This window comes from Pelophylax lessonae (assembly GCF_965119305.1).
Source record: "Pelophylax lessonae genome assembly, chromosome: 10".
NCBI classification, from domain to species: domain Eukaryota; kingdom Metazoa; phylum Chordata; class Amphibia; order Anura; family Ranidae; genus Pelophylax; species Pelophylax lessonae.
This window is the reverse complement of record NC_138777.1, coordinates 62,212,550-62,233,804: the sequence shown is the minus strand read 5'-3', so window position 1 is coordinate 62,233,804 and position 21,255 is coordinate 62,212,550. Positions and strand designations below refer to the sequence as shown.

General features: G+C 46.7%; 1 protein-coding gene across 1 annotated transcript in view; it reads right to left on the bottom strand.

Moving 5' to 3' along the window:
* Positions 1–21,255, bottom strand: part of KIF18A (kinesin family member 18A) — a 228,412-nt gene that overhangs the window by 12,149 nt on the left and 195,008 nt on the right. The window contains exons 15-16 of the mRNA XM_082270833.1: positions 14,263–14,367; positions 8,611–8,723 (exon numbers count right to left, since the gene is read on the bottom strand). Of these exons, the coding sequence (XP_082126959.1) occupies positions 8,611–8,723; positions 14,263–14,367 (218 nt within the window). The remainder of the gene's footprint in view (positions 1–8,610; positions 8,724–14,262; positions 14,368–21,255) is intronic.

Genomic DNA, 21,255 nt, shown 5'->3' with positions numbered 1-21,255 from the left:
TCTGAGACAGGAAACCTCCCATCCTGAGTGGGGGTGCCGTCAGCCGAAGGGGACGCTAGCAACACACAGGCGCAGTTGAGACATCCCAGCGAAAACCGCAACTTCGCAGGCTCATCCCTGTCGCCAGGGACACTGTCGTTTGCGAGGCCTGGGCGTACCAATGACCTGCCAACGCTCGATGGCAGGCTGGGAGTCCGTAAGGTTCTAGAACAACCAGTGCGAGGCCCAGCTCTGCAAACGCTGAAGTCTTCTAAAGCCTGACTAACTAGCGCAGGTGAAAAAAAAAAGCTATCTTATAAAAAAGAAAAAACACTTTTCAGAGAGAAACAGAAAAAGATGAAAAAAGCTGAGACACTAAAGCCCCGTATACACGAGTAGAAATTTGGCCGGGAAATTTCGTCCGACGACCGATCTGCCGATTTTCGGCTTGTTAGTATGGTGCTTCCGACAACTGACTCCGACTTTTCGGCTGAAAAAATCCTGGTGTGCAGGCTACATAATTTTTATCGACCGTCAAAACACGTCCGATTTTCGTCTCATTAGTACAGATTTTGATGGGGAAAAATCTTATGAGCAAGACTAGGCATGCTCAGAGATGAAAGAACACAAAGAAAGCAATCCAACACATGACATCACTTGTGCGGGAAAATTCGTGTGCAGTCTAGAGCACATTCCAACCAACAGACACCACTCCGGACAAAAGACGGACGACCGGTCAGCGGAAATTCGTTGCGTGTGTACGAGGCTTAAGTCCCAGCCAGGGAAACCCAGCCTACTCCTGAGCTAGGCAGCAGAAAACTGAATTGGGAATGAGGCTAGCTGGGGGTATTGACCAGAAGGACAGCCCCCTGTAGGTGTGTCTATACAAGGTTTTGTGATTATTCTAACAAAATCTTCTGCCTAGCTTACTCCTGCGGAGAAGGCCAATACCCAGACGTGTAGAATGAATGAGTGGGCGGCGACTGTCAGAGGACGTAAGAGAAAATACACTTTACTGTTTAGTTTTTTTCAAATTCATCAAAGTTAGCCCAATTTTTTTATATAATGTGAAAAAATCGGATTTTTGTAAGATCTTACCGTAAAATCCTTTTCTCTTAGCTCATTGACAGACGTAGTCTTCTTGATTCACAAGAACTGGATTATGTTGTCTCCGCAGGAGTAGGACTAGGCAGAAAAGAAAAAACGTTCTGGCTCCACCCTAGGGGCAGTCCCAGAGGGTATATCCTCCCTCTCTCTGCTACAAGGCATCAGTTCTGTCACAAAGCAGCAACAGAGAATTTAACCCAACCCAACTCAATGATAGAGGGGCGGGTACTACGTCTGTCAATGAGCTAAGAGAAAAGGATTTTACGGTAAGATCTTACAAAAATCCGATTTTCTCTGTCGCTCATTGACAGACGTAGTCTTCTTGATTCACAAGAACTGGGACATCCAGAAGCAGTGCCACAAATGAGGGGTGGGATTGACAGAAATCAAAATCCAATCTAGAAGGCCCAACCGTTGCCAACTAGAAGTTTTAAAGGCTCATTATAAACAAAGAATGAGACACAAATAAAAATTTCCAACGGAAAAAAAAAAAACCCTCGAGGTAGACCACTGGTCTCCTCAAATGGCGGCCTGCAAAACCTTGCGGCCAAACGAGGCATCAGACGATGCCATTACATCAACTTTATAATGTTTTGTAAAGGTATGCACCGACGACCAGGTAGCCGCCTTGCACACCTGGACCACTGACGCCTGATGGCGAAAGGCCCATGACGCACTAAGTGCCCGAGTGGAGTGCGCCTTAACAGGGAACGGGGGCTCCCGACCCTTAATAGAATAAGCCTGTACCACCGTCTGTCTGATCCATTTGGAAATAGTCGCGGCAGATGCAGGCAACCCCTTTTTGGGTCCATCCGGGATCACAAAAAGTGAATCCGTCTTGCGAAACGAGTCTGTCGTTTTCAAGTATACCCTGATCGCCCGGACCACATCCAAGGAGTGTAAAGCAAACTCCCGAGGATGACTGGGCTTAGGACACAGGGAAGGTAATACAATTTCTTCATTCAGATGAAATTCTGAAACCACTTTTGGTAGGAAGGATGGATTCGGACGAAGAACCACCTTATCTCTATGAACCACCAGATATGGGGAATGACACACCCTGCGTGCAGAAGGGATAGCCACCAAGAAGGCCACCTTCTGGGACAATGTAGGTAGAGGAATCTCCCTAATATCTTCAAAGGGAGGTTTCTGAAGAACCGACAATACTAAATTAAGATCCCAGGGTGGTAACGGCGCGCGCACTGGCGGAGCCAGATGTCGCACCCCCTGGATGAAATTCCGCACCAAGGAATGAGTAGCCAAAGGCTTCTGAAAGAAGATAGCCAATGCGGAGACCTGACCCTTGATAGTACTCAAGGCCAGTTTCTGCTCAACCCCTTGTTGCAGAAAAGCTAATATTCGACTAACCGAATAAGACCGTGGACGGAACCCCAGAGGTTCACACCATGCAATGTAGGACTTCCATGTGCGATGATAAATCTTTCTGGAAGTCGCTTTCCTTGCTTTAACTAGAGTAGGAATAACTGAAGCTGACAATCCCTTGTCCTTCAGCACCTGGGTCTCAATAGCCAGGCATCGTAAAGCAGGATGGAAGATCGGTCCCTGAGACAGTAGGTCCCCCCTGAGAGGAAGTCTCCACGGGACGTCCGCCACCAGTCTGACCAAGTCGGCGTACCACGCTCGGCGAGGCCAGTCCGGAGCTACCAGGATTACTGGAATTCCTTCCTCCTCTATCCTGCGAAGAAGTCTTGGCAGTAACCCGAGAGGAGGGAAGGCATACATTAGCTGGTATTGCCCCCACGGGGCGATCAGTGCGTCTGCGGTCTCTGCTAGAGGATCGCGGGAGCGAGCCATGAATCTCTGTACTTTCCTGTTGAATCGTGATGCCAACAGATCCACATCCGGGGTGCCCCAACGTAGGCACAACTGGTGGAAGACTTCTGGATGGAGGGACCATTCCCCCTGATCCAGAGTCTGACGGCTGAGATAATCTGCCTGCCAATTTTCCACCCCCGGAATGAACACCGCAGAGATCGCTGGAACAAATCGTTCTGCCCAGCGAAGAATGCAAGCCACTTCCTTGGCCACTCGGACACTCTTGGTGCCCCCCTGGTGATTGACATAAGCCACGGCCGTGGCATTGTCCGACTGGATCCGAACCGGGCTGCCCTGGAGCTGCTCGGTCCAGTGAATCAGACAAAGTCTGATCGCTCTCAGTTCCAATACATTTATCGGCAACCTGGATTCTTCCGGGGACCAAAGTCCCTGGACAGATAACTGACTGAGAATTCCTCCCCATCCGGATAGACTGGCATCCGTAGTCACTATCGTCCAATATATTGGCAGAAATGACTTTCCCTGGCTGAGCATCGGAGAACGAAGCCACCAGACCAGAGACTCTCTGGTCTGTTTGCTCAATCGGATCCGATTGTCCAGGGATTCCGGATTCCGATTCCATCTGAGAAGAATCTCTTGCTGAAGAATTCGGGTATGGGACTGGGCAAATGGGACTGCTTCGAAGGAAGCCACCATCAACCCCAGAACCCTCATGCAAGTTCGAAGAGAAGACCAGCTGTTGGATAGTAACAACTGGACTGCTGATTGAATCTTCCGGAGTTTCCTTACCGGAAGGAAAACTCTTGTCCTGACTGTGTCTAGAATTAGACCCAGATATTCGAGCCTCTGGGTGGGAACCAGAAATGACTTTTGCTGGTTCACCAGCCACCCGAATTCCTGTAAAGAAATTATAGTAATTTCTATGTTTTGTAGCAGGGTCTGAGGAGACTCTGCATGAAGCAGGAGATCGTCTAGGTAACCTAGAATCGATATGCCTCTTTGGCGCAGTAGTGCCAGCATTGGGGCCAACACCTTCGTGAAGACCCGAGGAGCCGTGGCGAGACCGAAAGGTAACGCCACAAACTGATAGTGGTTCTCTTCTACAGAAAAGCGTAGAAACCGCTGATGTCCTGCGAAAATGGGAATGTGAAGATAGGTATCCTTGATGTCTATGGACGCTAGGACATCCCCTGGATGCAGGAAGGTTGCTACTGTGCGAATGGATTCCATCTTGAATTTTCTTATGTTGAGAAAGGAATTGAGTGCCCTTAAGTCCAGAATTGGACGCACTTTGCCCTCTTTCCTGGGTATTGTAAATAGGTTTGAATAAAACCCCTGAAAACGTTCTGTCCAAGGAACGTGGACTACCACTCCTTGTTGTAGTAAATCTGTGACTGCTCTCCGCAGATCTTCTAGACGATCCGGGGATAGTCGGATATTGGAAGGGAAGAATCGCGCCGGTGGGAGAGATCGAAACTCGATCTTGTACCCTGACCTTATGACTTTGCAAACCCACTTGTCCGGGATTCTGGAAAGCCATGGATCCGGGAACCGGCGAAGACGTCCCCCCACCCCAGTTATGGGTGGGGGCGCACCTTCAGGCTTTGGACGATTTATTTTCAGGTCTGGAGGGGGCGGGCTTTTGCTTGCCCGACCAACGTCCCCTGAAGCCTCCTGAAGGAGCTTTGGAGGACTTAATTTTTTCACCCGCGGAACGAAAAATCTTTTTGTGAGCAGAGAAAGAAGGCCCTCGTCTTTGACGAGGTCCTTTACCTTTAACATTTTGCGGTAAAAAGGTGCCCTTTCCTCCCGTGAGATCCTTAATGATCTCATCTAAGTTGGCTCCAAATAGACGCTCTCCTAAAAAGGGGATATTAGCCAATGCTTTTTTGGAACCTTGGTCGGCTAACCAACCTTTTAGCCACAGTGTACGCCTGAGAACCACTGCTGAAACTGATGCTCGCGCCAAAAATGGAGTGGCGTCTAACGCCGCATCACACACAAACTGTAACCCCTGTATCATTTGTTCAAACAAATCTGATACCGCCTGAGGGGCTTCTTCTAAGTCCCGGCGCAACCACTTGGTCCATTCAGTTACAGTCTGCGAAACCAGTCCAATAGCAATTATTGGTCTGAAAGCTGATCCAATCAAGGAAAACATGGTGCGAGACATAGCTTCTATCTTGCGATCCACTGGATCTTTAAAAGACGGAGCGTCTTCTAAAGGAATAACCGTGGCTTTATTCAATCTAGCAATTGGTGAATCCACCACAGGTGGTTCTGTCCATTTCTTAATGAGGGTTTCCTTAAACGGATAACGCCTGTTAATGCGTTTAGAAATAGCAGAAGTGCGTTTTGGCAGACTCCATTCTTCTTTGATTGGATTGCCAAAACATTTGGGCAATGGAAAAACCTTCGCTACTTTGATGCGTTTTTTAGTCCCAAAGGGGATTTCAGTTTCAGCTATTTCCGACGGAATACCCTGTAATCTTAAGGTTTCTTGAACAGATACAATGAGTGCGTTTACCAACGCTTCCTCTCGGGCTATGGCTGATGCCGAAACATCCTCCTCACTGTCTGAAGAGACAGTACCCGAGACACCAATCCCAGATGAAGTACCTGCAACTGCAGAAATAGGCTCAGATTCTGAATCCGAAGTTTCAGATAATAAGGGGTTAGGCGGGGGTCGCTTTCTTGCGCCCTGTCCCTGACAAGCCACTTCCACCCGGGACACAAAAGTTTCCATAATAGCTGACAATGATTCAACCGTCAGTGGGGTGCTGGAGGATCCTGCAGACCCCTCGAGGGGATCCGGTGGAGATACATGAGTGGCAGGGTCCATGTTAATTCAGGACACCTCTGCCAGAAAAAACAAAAACTTTTTTTTTTTTTTTTAAATACCTCTTTTTTTTTTTTGTGTATCCCCCTAGCGCAATAGCGCCCCTCAGAGTACCTGCTTCTTGATCCCCACAGAGAGAGAGAGGGACCCTCAAGGCTCACCACCCGATGCAGAGAAGTTTCCAACCAACTGCAGTCAGCGTCTGTCTTTTACAGACTGGAAAGAGCTGTGTTAGTTTTCCCGGGTAGAAGGACGTGGCTCCGCCCCCTGTGTACGCCTTCCGGCGTTTCCAGCTCTCCACGAGGTAGCTGGGCTCATCAAACATGGCCGCCCCCATACAGGAGACAATAGACTCCAAAAACATGGCGGCCGGCGTGACCTGAGGACATTCATGCACCCGGTCTACGGCAAAATGGCGGCGGACTGCCGAAATCGTTTTTCCCAGCACATCCACCTGCATCTCTGCTAAATGGCGGTTTATCGATCTGCAGGAGGTACACTACAATTAAGGTAGGATTATACCTCCTATGTCTGCTGTAATACTACAGTCTGCTGGGTAGAGTGTTAGCTCTCAAACCAAGTCCACTTCCCACCAAACACATGCTGTATTTACAAGGGGGACTTTTAGTGTCAGACAGATACTGACCATGTATGGAGGGGCCCATAATTCATACTGCCTCATAACGAGGAAAAAAGGGAACGTTTACTCACCATACCGAACCGACAGGCACCCTCTCTTCACAATACCCTCTCCACCGGGGTGGGGGGTTGTGGACCACTCCGGACGCCTCGACTCTCTGGTTCCTGGCGTCCAAGCGAGACTTAACTCGCAAGGTCAGTCCCTCCAATGGGACTCAGTCGCGGCCGACCCAGCGCGGAGCTCTGGTCTGCACGCGCTCGTAGGCAGAAACCGGGGTGACCACTGGATCTCAACATCCAGCCCGTCGCCCGGCCCCGCATACTTACTTGAATGTGTCGCGGCCAACCAAGCGCAATGCAATGGTCTGCGCGCACTCGTAGGCCGGCTGGGGTGACCACTAGTGTCACCCAGTCCGGCGTATTTGCTTGAAGATCTCACAGGAAAACACACTGGAGAAAAACTACCTAAAAATATTTTTTCTAAAAAAAAAAAATCTTGCCAGGACCAGAGATCCCAGAAAGGAACTTAGGTCCTTACTTCTGACTAGACAGAAAAAAACTGATGCCTTGTAGCAGAGAGAGGGAGGATATACCCTCTGGGACTGCCCTTAGGGTGGAGCCAGAACTTTTTTCTTTTCTGCCTAGTCCTACTCCTGCGGAGACAACATAACCCAGTTCTTGTGAATCAAGAAGACTACGTCTGTCAATGAGCGACAGAGAAATGATGTTACGCCGAGAATCGTTCTTTATTCTGAACAAAACAATTGTGATTCTCTTTTTATCCAGAATCTTGCAGCTCTAATTTTTACCAGCGGAAATTGAAGAAAAACTTGCAACAGAGACATGAAGAAAAAGAAAAGGCTCAGAGCTAACCTTTGCCTTCTCTTATACTAAAAGCAATACTTGTTACATTTGAAGATTTCCCCCTCACTTCCTGCCCAGTTACCCGTTGTCACTGGGGCAGTAAGTAAAGCCCCAGATATAGGTAACACCTGATGAGGGTTCTAATCCTTCTACAGCCAAACACACACATGCCTGGCTGGACACTTAAAGTGATGGTAAAGGCTTGTTCTTTTTTTTTTTTTTTTTTTTTTTTTAACAACTAAAACGGTATATACATATCTGCTCTATGTAGAGGTTTTGGAGCCTAAATCCCCTTCTTGTGTACCCCACTGGTGCTCCAGGCCCCTCCCCCCTATTAAGCACCCCCAGGCACGCTCCCAAGCAACTGCTCTGTATGTCCATTCACATAAATAACCACGGCTCTCCGCATTGGCATACTAGCTGTGATTGACAGCAGCGGGAGCCAATGGCTCCTGCTTCAGCCAATGAGGAGGGAGAGCCCCTGGAGAGCCGAGGCTGTAGTGTACATCGCTGGATCGCAATGGGGATTAGGGAGGCTACTGCACAGAGGTGTTTTTTTTACCTTCATGCACAGAATGCATGAAGGATAAAAACCTTAAGCCTCTACAATTTTAGAGAATACAACAGGAAAAGTAAGACTCCCCCAACTACAATAGAAGCGAAGCTCCATAAAAAGCGAACCCTAGACTATTTGGAATAGTTAGGACTTTTTTTTTGCCATCTCTGGCTCTATTGAAAGGAGTCAGCTTAACATCTGGTCTTGGTGCCCTTTATCTCTGGTAACAAAAAGTGAAGGGAAATCAAATATTTCACAGGTGCCACCAGGAGTACAGTGGACAACTTGGAATAACTGTTCCAGTAACAACTATGGTATCTTAATATCAGTTTTGCATTGGCCCTGTCTTTTATTCTTTATACTAGACTGGGAGACAAAAGAACATCTGTAGCTTACTCTAAAGGCTTCTTGAAACAATTTTGGATACTGAGATCTGATTGGTTGCTGTGGGCAATATAGACTGTTCGAGACATATCTTTCAGATACTGAAGTATGTTGATCAGTTACACAAATTAAAATACAAAAAAGGAGCTTCATACTTGTAGTTATGTAGAACAGCTAACAAGAGAAGTTTAATGAGATAGCACTGAAAAGCAAACTACACCGTCCAAGCTATATGCCATAGCATTCGGAATAAAAATTAGACACCCACACCTTTGAAACAGACATTTCTGCCAATTCAGAGCATAAAGGACATATCACACTTCGAAAATATTTTAGATGACTGATTACAGTAACAAACCATTACGCTGATAACCTGGAAATGTCAGCCTTTCATCACACAGTGAAAAGTGAACAGTAATGTCATAATCTATCATTGCGTGCTTACCTGCTGTCTTTTTCACTCGCAAGGCTTTACAGACAAAGGGGTTGTCCTGGCGCACACGTTTAGGGATAGGAAGTGGTACATTGTCCTCTTTCACAGCACTGCCTGCTGCAAGACTTATAAATAATAGAAACAAAGATTTAGTTTTCTTGAACAAAATAGGGAGAACTTGTGTTTATGCATCTATGCAACTAATCACTCAGTTGTTCGTTACCCACTAAAATGCATTTTAGAGCCCAGCTCCACCTAAAAATATTTTAGCTTTGGGTGGGCAATGGGGATAAATACCCATGTCTGGGTCACATTACAAGCTGATCACAATCACTCTTTTTGCCAAACAATTTGCCTGTTTACCTGTTTCTTGGAGTACATCACAGGACACAGATGAATTATCATTACATGGGTAATGCTACAACCTTCAAGTAAATGGGAGCCATCCCCACCAGGAGAAGACAGTGATTATTGCTAGTGGCTGTAACAGCCGCTAGCAATAATTGTATGTAAAATTGATCAACTTGGTACATTCAGCCTGCCCCTACATTGTTTGAATTTTGAACCGCTTAAGATTTAAACTATCTATGACCAGCCCAAGCTTCAGTTTTGTAGCAAGAAATGTGGAAACAAGACACAGGGGAGGGATCTCTGTGTCTGGTTATGTACTCCATGAAAAAAAAAAAAGGTAAACCAAAAATCTGAAGTTTCAGTCGTACATCACAGGGCACAAAGGAGGTAATACTAGGGATAGACTGATTTTTTTTCAGGGCTGATACCGATATTTTGGTCAAAACATATCGGTATCGGCCGTTATTTTGTACATTTAAAGTTTTGAAAAATAAAGACAATTTTTGACACAAATCTGGTACTAACCATGTTTTTGTTTAATGCTTAATGGCTGGCTTGCTGGCACCCTGTGGTGGGTGGCTGGCTGGTACAGGGCCAGTGGTTGGCTGGTACAGGGCCTGTGGGTGGCTGGCTGGCAATCTGTCTGTGGGTGGCTGGCTGTCTGGCACCCTGTGGTGGGTGGCTGGCTGGCACGGGGCCTGTAGGTGGCTGGCTGGCTTACTGGTACACAGTGCCTGTGGCTGGCTGGTACAGGGCCTGTGGGTGTGGGTGGCTGGCTGGCACCAGGCTGCTGTGGGTGGGTGTATGGCTGTGATACACTCCCGCAAGACTAGTCCCCACTCCAGACGAGGCTGTCCAAGGCGAGGGAGGCAGCCTAAGAAGGCGGAATGAGGTCACAAAAATATCGGCAATATCGGCTAGTTCTGGGGCCGATACCGACATATCGGGGAAAGTACATTTTGGCCCCGATAGATCGGCCTTGCCAATAATCGGTCTATCCCTAGTTAATACTCATTACATGGGATTTCCAAAAGCAATGAACCTGAGAGGAGGGAAACACTGCAACAAGGTCAACAAGCCCAAATCTTAAACAGAAGAGTTACAACCTTACAAAGCAGCCTTCAAGATCTTCTTCCAAAATGGGCGTAGGCAGGGGCAAACACTTCAGCCTGGTAGAAATTCTAAAACCGTGTAAACAGAGACCAGGTAGCAGCCTTACAAACTTGTACAACTGAAGCTTAACCCTGAATGGCCCAGGGAAGCACTTAGACTTCTAGTGTATTGGGCCTTAACTGGGAAGGGAGGAACCATATCCTTGATCCCATAAGGCCTGAGAATTGAGCTGATGAAACCACCCAGAAATAGTGGATTTAGACACAGAATGACCCTTTATGAGGGCCTTAAGGCAGAGCAAACAGGGAATCAGACTGGTGAAACAAAGCAAAAGGCTTCAAATAAATGCAAACAGTTCAATCATCATCCAGAGTGTGAAGCATCTTCTCTTTTAGCTTCATGAAGTAGAACAAATGGTTACCCTGATTCAGGTGAAACAACCTTAGGCAAGAAAGAGGATTGAGGCCCCAACACCATACTATCCCACAGAAGAACCAGGAAAGGTTCCCTGAAGGAAAGAGTTGCCAACTCCAAGACACTAAGCCGAGGTAATGGCCATAAAAAGGACCACCTTGCCTGCAAGAAGCGACAAGAGAAAAACAAAGTAGTGAGGGCTCTTGAATTCGTAAACTTGTAACACATTCATTGCCAAACAGCATACCATCACTTACATAGAAGCAAAGATTCAGGTGCAGAGAGGCATAATATTCACAGCCACAGACGATCACTGAAATCCATAAGCTACGCTGCAAGGGTGCTAAATCCCCTATGGATGACAGCTGGCAGCGTTCATGGTTGTATTCAATGCAATTTGTGGACCAGGTATTGGACTACCTGGTCTGTAAATGAATTGAGTACAGCCCTGACTTTGTCCTACTGTACCCCAAAGGCAGAAAGACCAGTGTGTGAGGGCCAGCCAATTTGCCCTAAGTTCCAGAATGTTAAATCGGCAACTTCATCTCCTCCGACGACCACGTTCCTTGAACCGAGAGGCTCTCCAGAACACCTCCCCAGCCTGACAGGTTGGCATTCATAGTCAAGACCTTCCACATCAGATGCAAGACGTTTTCCGACATTCAGCATCTGTGTAGATAGCCACCAATCCAGAGTCGCTCTAGTCTTCAGAATCAGATGCATTGGCAAATGTAAAGACTCAGGACATTTGTCCCAAAACGCCAGAATATTGAACTGCAAAGATCTGGAGTGAAACTCTGCATAGCGGAACACCTTAAAAGGCAGCTACGGTATTTCTTAGCACTCCCATGCATTGCTGAATAGAGAAACTCTCCAATGTCCTTAGAGACTCCACATGGGCTCAAAGAACAGTGGAAGCAGTACTCTTGACTAATACCCAAGTATTCCAGGTGTCCTCAATGTAAACTTATGCCAGAAAGTTCCACCAAACACTTAAGCCATAGGATCCTTCTCATGTGGACAGGCATGGTTCCTACCCATGAAAGCTGCCTTATAAAGCCATCCAGGGCAGCTACCGAGAAGCTCAGAGCTTTCAGAATGTCTAGGTCTAGAAGCTGCCAAATGACAGTATCTTCTCAGATTCCTTGGGAAGGTGAATTTGCTTCACCCAGCCCTTAGGGACTTGGCATACTCCTACGGCATTGTGTTTAAAAACAACATCATTCGCCTGGATTGTCAGGGACATGGGTCAACAATTTGTCAGCCGCATTTATTACAGAATTTCTCCTCCATAGGCTGCTGGTAAACAATTGTGGTGGTGAAAACACTTTCTTCCAGGTGAGCCCAATCAGCATGCATCACTGCCTGCAGGTGAGGGTGCACTGGAATGGACGTTTTGGTGGCTGCCGGGACTTAAAACCAGTGACTTTTAGGGAAGAAGGTTCTGGCAGTGGAAACAAGTTTAGTGCAAACCACATCTGCCAGGAAGTCCACTATGGCCCCCTGTGTCTGAAACCATCTCCTTCTGGGAAGACTCTTCAATTGAGGATTCCTGATCCTTAGCAGCTTCCACCACTTCCTCTGGAGGAATTTCCTCTAATGCCTCATCCTTCCACAAAGGGGGAGGAGGGGGAAGAGAGCTCCCATATTTGCGTCCCAGGCTAGTGAGAACCCCTGAGAACTGATCTTGCAGCCCAGAAATGGATGCAGAGAATTTTTCTCTTGACACAAAGAAAGATTGTGCCCCTGAAACAGTGGAGGTACTAGAGAAGTGCAAGGATTCAGAGAAAACCTGACTCTCAGGCGAGCCATTACAGTGCAAAATTTGCTGGAGGACCTCCTTACTTGACAAGGAAATATGGAAGTCCCCAATGTCCTTTCGACCTTTGGAATGATAGGCCTGTAACCCAGCGGGAAGAGGCCACTCTGCTGAGAGGAGTTTTGGCCTTTGCCAGAACGCTAAGTTGGCAGCGCCTCCTAAAATATAGGTGTCCCTGATTTCCCTGTTCTCCAATCGTAGGAAGTCAGCAGTCGTGGAACACAGTATGGCGAAGATGCATGTTAAAAGCGGTTGAGCAGTGTGGGCAATGAATCACATGTAAGTGAATGGGACACAAAAGGGCTACCGCCCAGTGCTGTGGTATGGGATGATGCCACTGTGCACACGTTCCATATGCCCCCCCCCCCCCACTTCAAACACTGCCACAGCCCCATTAGAAAAACACTTGTTCCGATGCCATCCTGTACTCCAAGAAACAAAACACAGAGGGAACACTGTAAGGGGGGCTGCCACAACACCATAAACCCAGACATTGACCATATCATGCTGCAGGGCCTCAGAAGGCCCAAACATGTCCCATAGGACCTTCAGGCATTCAACTCCCAACTAGGAAGATCACTTCCCTGGACCTGTAGAGCACACTGCCAGCGAGGGATCACCAGGTACTTCTAGGGTTGCTGCCCAGCTCTAAAGTAAACTAGCTCTAAAGTACAGACATTACAGTCCATCCCCACTCTTGTATACAGGGTCCGGGTACAGTTGTACTTGGCCTGCTGGCCATAAGGACTGATCTGGATAAAGTCCACTCTTGCCCAGATAGGAGTATAAGGAACAGGCCATAAAAAGTAGGAAGAAAACCTTCAGACACTAGCACAGGCTTAGCTGAGCTGGGTTTTGTCTGGACGGGGACTCCTGCTTTTTCTCTGGCCAGTGTCCATTCACTTGAAAGTGAAAGCATAATGCATGTAGTAATGACTTAACTCCTCTGTGCTCTGTAATGTACGATTAAGAAATGCGGATTTTAAGTGTTTAGCTGCCTGTCTCAACTGCAGTTTTAAAGTTGATCTAAACTGTCAAATAAGCTAATAAGTTATTGTCATTTCAAAAGTTATTTTCAATCTTTAGCTTAGTCTTTATTAAAATACCACTCGGTGACCCTACCATGAAGACTCTTATTCAGACATTTCCTGCTATGAAATAGCAAATGTCATTTGTGCTCCTGCATTGTCACTTTGATACATGCATTACAAGGGGCCATGCTAATGCAGTTTGTGGAGGCATGGTCCACAATTTTCATCATCGGAAAGCCAGGCAAATGACCTGCAGCCAATGTGCATGACAGGAAGAGGTTGAAAGAAGCTGCAAAGCAGCACCGAGATAAAAAAAAAAAACCACCAAAAAAAAAACCACCAAAAAAAAAAAAAAAACATATGTTAGGGGGAAAAAGACCAAGGTTTACGGAATAGCACTTTAGCATACCAAAGTCAGTTTAAGTTTACATCCACTTTAAAGCAATTCTGTTTCTCATGATTTCCGGCCAATTGCCAAAAAGTAAACACAATAATACCATTTACTTTGCAATGTTTTATATATAGCTCAGTGAAAAAAAAGTTGAGGGCGATTATTCTTTGGAACCAAAAGCGACCCTGAAAATAGGAATCCTGTCTGTATAATGGGGAGGATTTTTTCTCTATTATGAGGTTTAAGCTTGATGCGTAAAATGAAGTGTGTCAGAACCTTTCCTGTTTAGTGTATTGAAGTGAAATGCTGTAAAGGTTGTCTATAAAAAGGGAAAGATTTGTAAAAACCTGCCCCCTGGAAAACCCAATGTTAAATTAAGAAAAGCAGAAATAGGGAAGGAAGAGAAACAATAGACCGAGGGATACAACTGCAATAACCTGGTATTTATATAATACTGTAAGATTTTCATAGAAATGTCATTCGGAGAGCCAACCTCTAATTCATTCCAGACAGAAGATCTTATGGCACGAAGTGCACAATCTTACCTTAATAGCTTTCTCTTTCTTTCAGCAGCTGAAGTCATTGCCATGTAGGATGGCTTCTCACTCAGCTTTCCTGGATTTCTGCTCAGCAGAGATGGGAGTCCAAGCCTGTGAGAACAGGGATTAAAGGCTTTGGTAAATGTTTGCCTTCTACAATATGACCGTCAGCTTTACAATGCATATAGTTCTTCGCATTTAGCATTGAGAACAAACGTCAGTATCGGTGGAACTAAATACTGCTGGGAGGAGGAATGTAAAAAAAATCTTGTTCAACTAAAAAGCTATAATGAAGCTGTTTCGAGCACTACTTCGTAACATGCAAAAAGCATCGGTGTGCAGTAACAAGATCCGCATTCAATAGTTTGACTAATGTCTAAAGGGAATCTGTCACCAGGTAATCAAGTAAAGCCCCCCCCCCCCCCTTGGGCATAGAAACACTAGAATAGATGAATACCAAACCCACTGAAACTTGGAAGGATAGCGATTTCATACAAGTCTGTAACATCAGTAAAACTTGCATTTAGTTTATCTTGGGGATCTAGGGGCCCCTTTACAGTGCATTAAATCTGCATTATCCCTACATCAATTTTGAGCTATGTGACTTGTCTCTAGATCACCTGCAGGTAACTGGACAAGAGCGTGACTAAAAGCAAATTAATAAATGTTAATGCTGAAACCCTAAAGTATTTTTCATTCAACTACCCATGCTGCAGGAAAAACGGGATTTTTGTCTTCCCTTTTCTCTGATGTTCATTGATGGACACAGCTCTATACCTTCTTTGACCCTTGGGTTATGCTGCTCTCCATAGGAGTAGGACTAGGCAGAAACAAATTTGTCTATACCCCTAGGGCAGTCCTAGGGGGTATACTTCCCTCTTCCTGCTATAGGACTTCAGTTTGTAACAAGCAGTGTCAGAAAAAATACACAACCCAACTCAGCAGAGGGGCGGGTGCTGTGTCAGTCAATGAACATCAGAGAAAAGGAGTTTACTGTAAGACGAGAAAACTGTTTTCGCTTTTGTTCATTGATAGAAACAGCTCCACATCCTCTTTGAACCTTGGGACGTTCCAAAGCTGTGTCAACATGAGGGGTGGGAAAAACACAGCAATGCACACAATTCCTAAAATGGCTAAACATAGCCAACTGGAGCTCACCAACTAGAAAAAATAAACCCTCAAGAGGCAGGAGCCTCTGAAACAGCAGCCTGCAAAGCTTTGAGGTTGAACGCAGCATCCGCAGATGCGAGTACATCCACCTTGTGAAACTTTGTGAATGTATGCACACATGATCATGTGGCCGCCTTGCACACCTGAAGCACTGACATTTGATGATGGAAGGCCCAGGAGGCACTAAGCTCCCTTGCAGAATGTGCCTTAACAGGGAAAGGAGGATCCTGACCCTAAATGGAATAGGCCTGCACCACCGTCTGCCTGATTCATCTGGAAATGGTCACAGCAGATGCGGCCTGCCCCTTTTGAGATCCATCCGTAAGGACAAACAAGGAATCTGATTTCCGAATCGACTCAGTCGCGGCCAGGTACACCCGGATTGCCGAACCACATTCAGGGAATGTAAAGCAATTTCTTTAGGATGTTTTGGCTTAAAGCACAAAGAAGACAACACAATGTCTTCATTCTAGTGGAAACCTGAGACGACCTTATCATACAGCAAAAGGGTCACACCTGTCACAGACACTTTACAGGCTAAATGGGCCACATCCAGAGAGGCATCACAGATATACTGTAACCCCTGTATCAACTGATCCGCCAGCTCAGAAGGATGTTGACCCCCCTATCAAATCCTGGTGCAAAAGCTTGGCCCATTCCGTTAAGGTATGTGAAACCAAGGTTATGGCAAACACCGGTCTCAACATTGAACCTGCCACGGTGTAAGGTTAAAAGATGGGGAATCGGGGAGCGTGGCTTGCCAGCACCAGAGATGGCCACTTAAGCCCGGAGCTCTGAGGGACAGAGAGCGAACGCCGGCGACTAAGGACACCAACTCCTTTCCCCGACTGTCTACAGCTTCACCGGAGCCTCCTGCACCTCTCTAGAGCAGGATGTCACGGAAAAGAAAGGACGACCATCGCCTAAAGAAGCTCACAGCGTTCTTCTCTCAGCCACCGTGTGGAGCAGGAAGACAAGATGGCGCCGGCCTCCCTGCATCCTGTGACACAGCACGCCACCCAGACCACGAGGGCCTAACAGGGGTAATATCACCCTCTACGTCTCCATCCTCCCCACTAAGACCGGAAGGGTACAGCCCAGAAACCTCTAGCCCAGCTAAGGCACGAATGAGGCTGGAAATACAACAGCACGCCAGCACTGTTGGACACCAGGACAGTAACCCCTTCACTGCGCCCAGTGTGCAGGCCTCCATAGCGGATTTCACTACCACAGGACAGCCGGTCCTAGACACCACAATGAAGGACATGCTCCTGTCCTTCCAATCATCTTTATTCGCAAACCTATCTTCTCTGTTTGGCAAGGTCTCATCAGAGCTACAGGGTATGGAACACATAGTACAATCAGTAGAAGCCAAGATGGGGGAATGCACTGACACGATAAATTACATAATAGATGCATAGGAGGACAGGTCCAGACGCAACAATGTCAAACTGCGAGGAATCCCAGAGTCAGTGACACAGAATGAGCTGCACAGCTATACCAGATCCCTCATGGCCACCATGATATTGGACTTACCATAGACCGCATGCACAGACTGCCAAAAGCGGACCCACCTTGCGGACTCCGTACCAAGAGACACACTTATGCGAATCCATTTTTACCAAACTAAAGACCACCTCTTAGCTGCATCCAGATTAAGGCGCACACTCCCTGCACCTTATGAAAACGTCCAGCTGTTCGCAGTCCTCTCAAAATATATTCTGCAACTGAGGAGGCAACTTCGCTTGATCACAAAGGCCTTAATGAATCATAATATACCTTATAAATGGCGCCACTTGGCTACTATCTTAGTCACGCGGAATGGCACCCCACACGCCATATCCACTTTATCGTACGGCATGAGAATGCTTCACACCTGGGGCATAATTCCAGATCCGCTACTGGATGAGGATATGCAAACAAACACCTCCATGCCTCAGCAAGCACGAAGATACCCCGCTGGGGGCCCCAGACAGCAAACCTGACAACTCTCTAGTTGGTATACCAACTCTCATACATCTAGCTCTCTGTCCCGGCTACAGAGCACCTACTGTGAACTTTTCCCCTGTGATTACCTAGCAGATCCAACCAGTTGAATGTTAGCTGCTACTTATTAACTATCTTTCCATAGCGGATTTGCCTTATCAGACATAACTTTTTCTCGCCGATTACATGGGGACCACATTTTTACTAGATCTGTTCTGAAATGGTTGTCGGTTAAGTATTACTATTGACTGTTCATCTTACTTGCAGTACCTGGGGCCTGTGCGCCCGACTTCAACTACATTTGCTGCACGAACTTTATCGAGCCACTTCACCCCGACTAAATAACCATCAGAAACTCGCCTAACCGTAAGTAAAAGGCATTACATTCCACGACCTCCACCATCTCGCCCGTCACCGTGTTATCCATTAACGTCAGGGGACTTAATTGCCCCACTAAGAGGACTTCCCTCTGGAAAAATGCAGTCTCACAAATGCAATATTCTTTGAGTTCCAGAGAAGCATTTTTCCCAGTCACCTCTGCCATTTTGTCAACACAAGCAACATCCCCATGTTTTCCATTCCTGCTTCACCTAAAAAAAGAGAGGAGTGATGATCGCGATCAAAGACACTCATTTCAACAGCACCACCTGACTGCAGATGCAAATGGTCGTTACCTCATCCTAATTTGCACGATAAACAATGTCCTGTACTCAATTCTAAATGTATATGCACCTAAAATGAAACAGATCCCTTTCCTCATCAAAGTCCTTTGCAAAACCGCCAAGGTCCAAAAAGGTCATCTAATAGTTTGTGGGGACTTAAACATGGTTCCAGATGTCGAACTAGACTCTACCACTCTATCCAAACGCCATGAATCATGACTAAAAATTATACTCCATTCCCATGACCTTCATGATGCCTGGAGATGCTGCCATGCAAATGAATGGGACTACACTTACTTTTCTCCGCGCCACAATACATACTCCAGGATCGACTTCTTCTTGATAAGTGGTTGTTTCAGGACGTTATAGCTTCAGAAATACACACTATAGCTTGGTGGGACCATGCACCGATAACCCTCACCTTGCCTGACAATGTAACGCAGCAGAACTGCTATGTATGGCGTACCAACAATTTCCTCATCCAGCAACCAAAAATTGCTGAACAAATTTCAGACCAGCTCTCACAATTTTTTGCTTGCAACCAAAATTCAGTGTCCGATCCAGCTATAGTGTGGAACGCACACAAAGCGTTCATTAGAGGGGTATTGATTCAGATAGTATCTAGGGGGGAAGAAAAGAAAAAAAAAAAGGAGGACGCAGCGTTTGGATTCTCTCATTTCATCCATTAAGGCACCAGACGCAAAAAACAAATCCCAACCAGACCAAGCCACCAAACTACAATTAGCAACCGCGAGACCGGAATTAAGATCTCAGCTATTAGAAAATTTCGAACATCGTAAAATTAAGGCCGCATCCTACTCATCTTCCAATAAAGCTGGAAAGGCTATGGCACAAATAATTAAGGGTCACTGGGCTAGAAATAGAATTGCATTCCACCACCACCCGACTTCCTCAGAAAGGGTATACAACCCACAAGAAATAGCAAAAGCTTTTCTCTGTCGCTCATTGACAGACGCAGTCTTCTTGATTAATATCAAATAGGGTTATGCTGCCCTCTACAGGAGTAGGACTAGGCAGAAGGAAAACGTTCTGGCCACACCTTAGGGGCAGTCCCAGAGGGTATATCCTCTCTCTCTCTGCTCCAGGAAGTCAGTTTTTTCTGTCTAGTTAGGAGTAAGGACCTAAGTTCCTTGCTGGGATCTTTGGTCCTGGCAAGATTTTTTTAGAAACTTTTTTAGGCAGCTTTTTTCTCCAGTTGTTCCTGTGAGATCTTCAAGCAAGTATGCTGAAACTGGGCGACGGGCTAGATGCTGAGATCCAGTGGTCACCCCAGTCAGCCTGCGAGCGCGTGCAGGCCCTAGCTCTGCGCTGGGTCGGCCGCGACATAGTCCCACTGGACAGGGACTGACCCTGCGAGTTAAACGTCTCGCCTGGACGCCAACGACCAGTTGGAAACTGAGTCACGGCGTCCGTATTGGTCGACAGCCCCCCCACTTCGGTGGAGAGGGTTTCTGTCAGGAGTTGGCGCCCGCCTGGTTCCAGTATGGTGAGTAAAATGTTCCCCCTCTCCCCCTACGGGTGTGTTGGTGGACGCGGGCCCCTCCCTGGGATGGTCACTATCCTATAACAGGTGTTACAAATCCCCCATTTGAGTGTGATTTTGTGTATAAGAAACCAGGAGGCTTGGTTTGGGAGCTGACTATCTAAAGTCACTGTATGAGGGTGCACTGTTTAAGGACCATGACTGAAGTCAGTGGCTGGCATTACTGTGAATGATGGCCATGTATGGGGGATAGATCCTACCTGATCATAAGGCTGCAATACAGGCCGATGCCTGGGCCTAGATTACCGCCATCCGCAGGCCGCCATCCGTCCGCAGGTCGCCATCCTCCCACACCTCCCGCAGGCCGCACAGGCCGATACCATCCTCCGCAGGCCGCACATTGCAGCAGGCTGCCGCCATCTTCCCATAGGCGGGGCGCTTAGTGCTTCCTGGGCCTTCCGCCATCAGGCGTCAGTGGTCCAGGTTTGCAAGGCGGCTACCTGGTCGTCGGTTCATACCTTTACAAAATTTTATAAAGTTGATGTGATGGCATCGGCGGATGCCTCTTTTGGCCGCAAGGTTCTGCAGGCCACAATTTGAGGAGACCGTTGGTCTACCTCGAGGGTTTTTTTTCAGTTGGATTTTCAATTGAGTCTCATCCTTTGGTTTGATGAGCCTTTAAGACTTCTAGTCGGCACCGGTTGGGCCTTCTGGATTTAAAATTTGATTTCTGTTATCCCACCCCTCATTTGTGGCACTGCTTTGGGACGTCCCTATTTGACATTAATCAAGAAGACTGCGTCTGTCAATGAGCGACAGAGAAAAATGGATTTTTGTAAAATCTTAACGTAAAATCCTTTTCTCTTAAGCTCATTGACAGACGCAGTACCCGCCCTCTGTTTTTAAGTTGGGTTGGGTTAAATTCTCTAACACTGCTTTGTGACATAACTGACTTCTTGGAGCAGAGAGAGAGAGGATATATCCTCTGGGACTGCCCCTAAGGTGTGGCCAGAAAGTTTTCCTTCTGCCTAGTCCTACTCCTGTAGAGGGCAGCATAACCCTATTTGATATTAATCAAGAAGACTGCGTCTGTCAATGAGCTTAAGAGAAAAGGATTTTACGGTAAGATTTTACAAAAATCAATTTTTAGCGCCTACTACATGGATTTATATAACATTAAAGGGGATGCACTCATCCATCAACCCCTCGAAGAGATCAACATCTTTTTGAACCAAAAATCGTCCAACCTGCCTCCTAACAAATCGCCTGGCCCAGACGGCCTCACTGGAGAATACTTCAAACAATTTAATTCCATTTTAAATCCCCCACATGCTTCCTCTTTTTGTAAAAGCTGCCTCCTACTCAAAACTTCCATCTGAATTGCTTCAGACGCTGATAATTATCCTGCCAAAACTGGGGAAAGAACCCACCTCTCCGCAAAACTTTAGACCAATCTCCTACTGAATTTAGACACGAAAATCTATGTCAAGCTGATTGCAAATAGATTACAAAAAGGTATTACCTTCCATTGTACACTTAGACCAATCAGGTTTTACACCACTCCGCCAGTCTTCGGACGCCACCAGAAGACTTATGTCCCTGGACGCAGAGAAGGCGTCCAATAGAATCCACTGGGACTACCTCAAAGCAGTATTGCTAAAATTTGGACTCCAAGGC